The 9033-nt window shown below is 42.5% G+C and overlaps 1 protein-coding gene and 1 long non-coding RNA gene across 6 annotated transcripts in view; one reads left to right on the plus strand and one right to left on the minus strand.

Annotated features, from left to right (window-relative positions):
* Positions 1-7172, minus strand: part of SNX14 (sorting nexin 14) — an 86288-nt gene extending 79116 nt beyond the window's left edge. The window contains exon 1 of one of the 5 annotated variants that reach the window (XM_025862167.2): positions 6822-7172. In XM_025862167.2, coding sequence (XP_025717952.1) covers positions 6822-7015 — 194 coding nt within the window. In that variant the 5' untranslated portion in view covers positions 7016-7172. The remainder of the gene's footprint in view (positions 1-6821) is intronic. The other 4 variants (XM_025862160.2, XM_025862186.2, XM_025862175.2 and 1 more) reach the window with 4 other exon arrangements.
* On the plus strand, positions 6034-8829 carry LOC141372960 (uncharacterized). The gene is made up of 2 exons (XR_012378491.1): positions 6034-6565; positions 6779-8829. It is a non-coding gene; the product is annotated as an uncharacterized lncRNA (long non-coding RNA).
* Positions 8830-9033: the final 204 nt, after the last annotated feature.

Raw genomic sequence — 9033 nt, forward strand, 5'->3', positions numbered from 1 at the left:
AGATATAAAACCACACTGTGAAACACAACACTACTGTTAAAAAAAAAAAAAATCTGGTACTGTTATAGGAAGAGAAAAATAAAGAGAAGAAACAGAACTTAGAAGTTTGGGAACAAAATATATGATATCCTAGAGTCTGTCTGTCTGGGTTCAAATTCTGGCTATGACACAATGCAAATCACCTGCTCTGAGTCTTGTTTGGTCCTCTATAAAATGAGGTAATAATAATACCTAACTCAAAGTTGTTACGATGATTAAATAAGATCACAAATGTGCTTAGAATAGCTTGTCACATACTAAGTTATAAGTGTATGTAAGCAAGTTGTGGTACTTTAAAAAATAAAGAATCATCAGTGAAGTAAAAAGACAACCTATGGATGAAATGCAAAAAAAATATTTGCAAACCATATATGTGATAAGGAGTTCATATCCAAAATACATAAAGAATTCACACAACTCGGGACAACCTTGCACTTCAACAGGAAGAAGCCTACTTTAGTACTCCAGCAAGGGGAAGAAATTTTTCTTGCACAGCAACAAGCCCAGCCAATAAGAATATACCACAACTCAGGCAATGAGAAACCACCACCACCCTGCATTGTCCCTTTCTTCCAATGGACTTTTATTCAAAAGAGACCCTCCCATCTTTCTCCTTTTCTCTATTAAATTACATTCCTCTCCTTTGATTTTCAGGCTTATCTCTGGCTTCCCATAGCAATTGCCCATTGCTCTACTATTCCTGAATAAATCCATTTTGCTGGTTAAAAAAGGGAAAAAAAAAAGTGTGCAGAGGACCTAAATACACATTTCTCCAAAGAAGTTATATGAAATACCAACAGGTACATGAAAAGATGTTCAACATCATCACAGTCATTTGGAAGATGCAAATTAAAACCATAATGAGATATCACCTCACACCTGTTAGAATGGCCACCATCAAAAAGACAAGAGATTGGGGTGCCTGTGTGGCTCAGTTGATTAAGCATATGCCTTTGGCTCAGGTCACGATCCCAGGATCAAGCCCCGCACCGGGCTCTCTGCTCAGCAGAGAGCCTGCTTCTCCCTCTCCCTGCTGCTCCCCCTGTTTGTGAGCACTCTCTCTCTCTCTCTCTCTGTCAAATAAATAAATAAAATCTTTTTTAAAAAAATTAAAAATATTTTTAAAAAAGACAGGAAATAACAAATGCTGGTATGGATGTGGAGAAAAGAGAACCCTTTTGTGCTATTGGTGGAATGTGAACTGATACAGCCACTATGGAAAACAGTTTGGAGGATTTCAAAAAAGTTAAAAATAAAACTACTATATAATTCAGCAATTCCAGTTCTGGGAAAATATCCAAAGGAAACAAAAACACTAACTCAAAAAGATATCTGCACCTCCATGTTCACAGTAACATTATTTACAACAGCCAAAATATGGAAACAACCTAAGTGTCCATTGACAAATGAATAGAAAAAGAAGCTGTGGTGTGTGTGTATATATATACACACACAAAAGAATATTATTCAGCCATAAAAAATGAGGAAATCCTACCATTTGGGACAACATGGACGGACCTTAAAGGCATTATGCTAAGTGAAATAAGTCAAATAGAGAAAATAAAAATAGTGCATGATCTCACTTATATGTAAAATCTTAAGGAAAAAAACTCACAGAAAAAGAGATCAGATGTGTCGTTACAAGAGGTGGAGCAAAGGGGAGAGGAAATTGCAGGAAGGTGGTCAAGGTACAAACTTCCAAGAAGATAAATAAGTACTAGGGATGTAATGTACAACATGATGACTATAGCTAACAATTAAGTTACAATCAACTAATTAAAACTACTATGAGCTACCTCTACTCACTAAAATGACTAAATTAAACCTACAGACAATATCAGACTTAACAGTCAAATGTTTTGGCAGGAGTGTAAATTAGTACAACCACTTTGGAAAACTATCTGGCAGTATCTACTTAAGTTAAACAAACACATACACTATGACTAAGCATTTCTATCCAGGGGCATCTACCCAAAAGAAAGAAATCTATCAAAAGAAATATATATAACAATATTCTTAGCAGCATTATTCATAATAGCTAAAAACTGTAAACAAGTCAAATGCCCTTCAACAGAAGAATGGATAAACAAAGTATGTCATATTCCCAGTGGAATACTGCACAATAACAAAAGAGACTGAAGTCCTGACATACACAACAATATGGACAAATCTCAAAAGAGTTGAGAGAAAAAAAAAAGAAAAGAAAAAGAAACTAGATACAAGAGGACCATATAATTCCATTTATATGAAATTCAAAAACAAGCAAAACTGATCAATGGTAACTGAGGTTACTGACAAGGGAGTCTACTGGGGTGCTAGAATAAATGAGACAAAAATAACTGCTAACATTTAATAAGAGTATGTTCTACGTCCTGAGCACCATTCAAAACACTTTCGATGTATTAACCCTTTAATCATCAAAATAATCATATAATATGGGTACTAGTATTATCCCCCATTTTACAGATAACAGCACTATGACAGATAAAAGTTAGATCGCTTATCCAAAGCCACATAACTGATTAATGGGGGAGGCAGAATAAAATCCTTACATTGAAGTTCAGATTCAAAACTTTTAACCACAACAATAAATTGCTTCAATAATCAAAGAAAACTCTTAATACTACACCTGGGCCAAACAAAACACTCACAAAGTGTTAGCTATTATTACTATTACCATTATTATTACTAGCATGTAACTTAAAATATTCCTTATTATAACACTGAAATATTCAACACTACCATTAGTAAATGTATCTATGCTCCTTGCTTTCCCTAACAATACTGTAACAGTGATTTCACAAATAATTTGAAATATATAAAGCATGTTACTCTATTCATCCCACAAATCATTTATAATAACCAAAGCTTATAGCTATTTATCTTTCCACAGATAAGATTCATAATCTTGGGGCACCTGGGTGGCTCAGTCAGTTAAGAGTCTGCCTTAGGCTCAGGACACAATCCCAGAGTCCTGGGATCGAGCCCCGCATCAGGCTCCCTACTCAGTGGGGAGCCTACTTCTCCCTCTTCTCCCTGCTCTTGCTCTCTCTCACTATCTCTGTTGCTATCTCTGTCTCTCTCAAATAAATAAAAAAAATCTTTAAAAAAAAATTCATGATCTTTTTTTTTTAAAGATTTTATTTATTTATTTTACAGAGAGAGACACAGCGAGAGAGGGAACACAAGTAGGGGAGTGGGAGAGGGAGAAGCAGGCTCCCCACCGAGCAGGGAGCCCGATGCGGGGCTCGATCCCAGGACCCTGGGATCATGACCCGAGCTGAAGGCAGACACCCAACGACTGAGCCACCCAGGCGCCCGAAAAGATTCATGATCTTAATTCATTTTGAAAGAAAAATTTATATACTAAATAATACCTTGAAAGAGCTTTATGATTTAAAGTTTCAAGACTATAAGAGAAAAAATTAATCTCAGGGGTGCCTGGCTGGCTCAGTCGATAGAGCATGTGACTCTTGACCTCAGGATCATGAGTTCAAGCCCCACAATGGATGTAGAGCCTACTTAAAATAAAATTAAAAAAAAATTTTTTTAATAATTTTGAAAAAGACTATTATTCTAAGTTTAACCATATAGAAGGAAAGCTCCAAATCTCCATACTAGCCAGTAAGGATTTTAAATTGAAAATTTCTTTTAAAGTTATTTCTAAAAACTGTTGAAATGCCTGTGTAGAAATCATTTAGTTTTTTTTTTAAGATTTTATTTATTTATTTGACAGAGAGAGACAGCGAGGGAGGGAACACAAGCAGGGAGAGTGGGAGACGGAAAAGCAGGTTTCCCACCAAGCAGGGAGCCTGATGCGGGGCTCGATTCCAGGTCCCCCGGGATCATGACCTGAGCTGAAGGCAGACACTTAATGACTGAGCCACCCAGGCGCTCCAAAATCATTTAAGATTTTTTTTTAAGTAATCTCTACATCCAACGTGGGGTTCAAACTCACAACCTCAAGATCACGAGTCGCATGTTCTTCTGACTTGAGTCAGCCAGGTGCCCCAAGAAATCACTTATTGATGGTATACATTAAGCCTATCTTCTCATTTCAAATTTCATCATTATACCCCTAATATTATTATATATATACATGTTTTTCTTAAATTTCTGAATAAATGTGCCTCATATTCCCCACTCCCAGAAGGGACCACATTTTCTTATATAACAATCTTCCAGAGATAGACAAAGCATACATAAACATAATACGTCTTTGTATGTACATATGAATGTACACACATATTCTAAAGAAAATCACACAATACACTGAAAAACACACTATATATACTCTGTCGATAGCGACAGCAAGAGCAATAGCAAGAGCAGAAACTCAAGTAGGGAGAGTGGGAGAGGGAGAAGCAGGCTTCCCGCCAAGCAGGGAGCCCAAGTGGGACTCGATCCCAGCACCCTGGGATCATGACCTGAGCCAAAGGCAGACGCCTAACAACTAAGCCACCCAGGTGCCCCTAAACATTCTTTTCATCAGGACAGTTCTATCATGGTTAAGGTCACTTTTGCTGCTTTCAACAGTAACAAAAAAAATACCAAAAAATGTATGCAAAAACAATTTCACTCATAAACCCAACCACTCAGAGATAACATTTATGTATTACATCCTTCTTTCTTTGCATAATACAAATAATGATACAGGGTAGAGATCAGATGGCATCCTATGACTTCTTAACAACAAAGAACACTATATGCTATAATTAAGTAGGCGACCTCAGAAATCTAGTTCAACCTGATCTTGCATGTCCTACCTTGGACGCCTAAACTGACCCATCTACCAAAGGAGATAGGTTAAGAATTCCTGGACAAAACTTACTAATCCCAGAACGTTTACCTATCTTTCATACTAAAGTTATTCATCTAGCTTAGAATACCTTTCAGATGACAGAAAGCAAGTATTTAATAACTCATTTCCACTCTGTTAAGGATTCCCCTTCCTCCATATTCCTAAAATCAAACATCTTACTATCACAATCAAAGCACATTTTCCAGTAAAATATCAATTGCTACTTAAACCTAATACATTAACCCAGAGTCAACTAACAAGAAAGCAAAATGGGTAGGGAAAAAATTCAACTCCAACAGTCACAGGAAATGGTTACCTTAGAGCAAAATTAAATCACCAAATTCCTGGCGAATGCTTTCCCATTCCTATCCTCAGGGATCAACTACCCCAAAATTAAGAGTAGAGATGGTTTCATGTTCAAAACATCAGAAAAAATATCATGCAGATGCCGTTGCTGACAAGTGTCTCAGACTCCTTTCCACCAAGAGCAATTTGGAAATAATCTTAAGGAAAAGTTCTCCTCTGCTACCTATTTCATCGTTACCATTTCTGGAAATAGCTAATTGAAGGAAATCAAATTTATTTCAGCGACAGAACCTTCCCATTTCAAAATGTCAACTGAATTTATCAATTTCAACTTTCAATCTTTCCTTTTGGAATATTCTAGAGATATTGAGATAGGTACTATTTTGCTTTCTGACTTCCAACAAATCTTTACGATCATCCATTTTAACCAACCACCCTCTGGGAAAAGCTTCGGCAACAAGACTGTGTGTGAGGGCACCTGGGTGGCTCAGTCAGTTAAGGTCGGCCTTCAGCTCAGGTCACGATCCCAGAGTTCTGGGATGGAGCCCCGTATGGGGCTCCCTGCTCAGTGGGGAGTTTGCTCTCCCTCTTCCTCCGCCCCTCCCCCTGCTCCTGCGCGCTAATAAAATCTTTAGTAATAAAAAATAAGACTGTGAGTCCTTCAGCTGAAGACTGTGTGCGTGTGTGTACTTCAGTTGTAAAAGTGTGTGTGCTTGGGCTGCGAGATCGTGTGCATGTGTGCACACACGTGTGCATGCTTCGACTGCATGATTGTGCTTGCGCGCGCTTCAGCTCTAAGACTGTGAGCATGTATGTGCTTCAGTTGTAAGATTGTACGTGTGTGTGCACGCACTCTTCGGCTGTAAGCGCGTATGCACCCTGCGGCTGTTAAGATTGTGTGTCCGTGTGCGCCCTTCAGCTGTGAGTGTGGGTGTGCATGTGTGCGTGCTTCAGCTCTAAAACTGTGTGTGTGTGAGCTTCCGCTGTAAGACTATGCGTGCTGTGTGTGCGCGCGCCCCTGGGCTGAGACCGTGTGTGTGCGTGTGTGCATTTCAACTCTAAGACTGAGCGTGCGTGTGCGTCCTTTGGCTGTAAGACTGTGCGTGCGTGTGCGTGCGCGCCCTTCGGCTGAGACCGTGTGTGTGGGTGTGTGCACTTCAGCTGTAAGACCGTGAGCGTGCGTGTGCGCCCTTTGGCTGTAAGACTGTGTGTGCCTGTGCGTGCAGTGTGTGCGCATGCGTGTGTTGAGAACGAGGGGAGTCCGCCTAAAACCCGGGCCGCTACAAGACCTGGAACCCTCCTTCGTCAGCTGACCGGACCGTCCCTGCAAGGTCTCAAATTGGGATGCACATACAGATTTCACTCCTCTGAAAAACAGCGATGATGGAGCCCCAGGTTTAAGGAACAGGTAAAAAGTAGGTAAGAATCGGGGCCAGGTGTCTCAGGAGACCCGGCCTCAGGAAAGGGGGCACTGGAACGCACTCCACCCCCGCTCGCACTTCCGGGCCCGGACGCTCCGCCCAGCTCCCCGAGGCCGCTGTTCCCAAGGCCTCGCAACCGGCCGCACACGCCACAGCGGCGCAGCCCCGGGCGGTCTCCACACGGTGAAGTAACACGGGCCCCCGTCCGCAGCCTCGCAGAGCAGCCGCTCGCCAGCTCCGCGCTGCGGCGTTACCTGTTGAGGAGCAGGGAGGCGACGCTGAGGCAGAGCAGCAGGAAGCAGAACAGCGGGTACTGGCGGCAGATCTCGCGTCCCACGTCCAGCCGCAGCCGCTGCTTCAGCTTCTCCCCCATCGTCCTCACCCAGGACACCATCTCCGTTGGTGTGACTGAAGCTCTGCTACAGACTGAGGTCGAGGCTACCCCCATCAACCTCTCGCGTCTCAGCCCCGCCGGCCGGGGAGCTACCCACACAGCCGCGGGCCGGCGGACTGTCCGCAAGCTGCTGTCGCCCAAGGCCCCGCCCAAGGCCCCGCCGCGCGTGCGCGGCCCCCGCCCCCTCCCCCTCCCCCTCGCTCTCCTCCCGCGGCCGGCTGAGGGGACTGCAGCACGACGTGCAGGGGGTCACTACCCCGTGCGAGGCCTAGCGCGTCGCCCCGCTCCGCCCTCTTGGCCAGGGACGCGCGCAGTCCCCTACGAGGGGCCGGACTCCACTGGCGAGTAGCCTTTTTCGGAAATCAGGGGGAAGCTGCAGCAGCCAGTAACCGCCTGTATCGCGGAGGAGAAAAGGAAGGCTGTGCCCGAGCACGGGAGAAACTACAGCCCCGCGCAGCCGCCGGGCCCTGCCTGCGGGACATCCAGAGCTCGCGGGGCCCGCTGGGGACTGTAGTCTTTGTGACGCGAGCCGGCGGAGGGATGGAGTGCGTGGTCGCGGCCCCCGCCACTCTCCACGCCTCCTGCTCTGCTCCGGATGGGGACAGGTCGAGCTTTACGCGACGCCCAAGGGAGAGAACAGGGGGACGACTCTGAGTCCTTAATTGGCGGGGGGGGGGGGGGGGGGGGGCGGCGGGTGAGTAAAACATCCCTGGAATACGGGAGTCAAACCCACCGGGCCGCCACCCCTGCGAGAGCGTATTCTGCGCGCTCAGGGGCAAGGTAGAGCTCAGGTCACCACGGCCTCGCGTGGCCTAATCAAAATCCCAAGCGTTTGGACAAGGCAAGTTGGCAAGTTAGGTTAAATCCCTTTTGCCTCGCGGAGCTTTCGCTTAAGTCATCCCATTTCTGAATTTTAATTTCCTATTTTCCGCTACTCTCAGAAATGCGGGAAGACATAATAACAAGTAACATTTATTTAGGCGGCGCGCTAAACACTTTCATTTAACCTCCACACCTCATGATGGAGGTACTCTTGATTTTCCCAATTCACAGCTAGATTACTGAGACGTAAAGGAACTTGCTCAGAATCCTACAGCTAGCAAAACCGGGATTTGAAGTAGTTCTAACCCCAGAGCCGGCGCGTCATTTTTATTTCCTTAAGATCTTACCCTCCAAAGTGCAGAACAGATTATGTTCAGAAATTAGGGTTTTTTTTAAATGGTGCATGTACGCTTTCATGAATATTTTCCCATGTTATGAATACACAGATCTTCAATGATGCATTATTTTCCTTCAGAATGTACCGTCTTTAAACTATTCTATTAATGCTATTTAATTTCACTGACATTATAATGATTATTAACATTTTCTATCATAAATTTAGACACATTTCTAATCATTTTTTTAGGATCAACATCAATACAGTTACTTGATCAAAGGGTAAGAACAAGATACTGTCAAATTTCTTCCTACAATGGTTTAACAATTCCACAGTGGTATATAACATTTCACTGGTCCTCATCATTAGGTATTGTCTAAACTAACATCACAAATACACTCATGCTGTACCATTTCTGATTAAACCATTTAAAATACTGTGTAACATCACTGGAAAACTTAGTGATTTTTTTTTAATGTTTTAAGGTACACAATTAAATATTTAGTATACTGATTTAACTTTTGCAGCCTTTTTTAAATCGTCTTTAAAGTAATCTAGAACCCCTTGTTTATATGAACATTCTAGAGTACACTAAAGTATAAAAGGTCATATGTTGAACTAATCTACATGTATCAAGGGCCTACTATGTACTTGAGTAATACTAGGGCAAGTTACTGTATTAAACTTTTCTGTGAAGTTATACTGCCAATCCATTTTGTTTAAATATTTTATTTCCTTAAAGGCTTGTTCTGAAATTACTGTTCAACTTTGCACTGAGAACCAGTACATTTCAAAGATAAAATGTTTCCTGTTCAAATTAGACATCTTTAGACATCCAACTTAGACTTTTTCCCATATGAGTTTCTCAGTAGAGGCAATTAGAATAATTTAAATTTTCATATTATTATTATGC

The sequence above is a fragment of the Callorhinus ursinus genome, unplaced genomic scaffold (genome assembly GCF_003265705.2).
Source record: "Callorhinus ursinus isolate GAN/ISIS: 27379988/994484 unplaced genomic scaffold, GSC_fseal_2.0 scaffold6, whole genome shotgun sequence".
NCBI classification, from domain to species: Eukaryota; Metazoa; Chordata; class Mammalia; order Carnivora; family Otariidae; genus Callorhinus; species Callorhinus ursinus.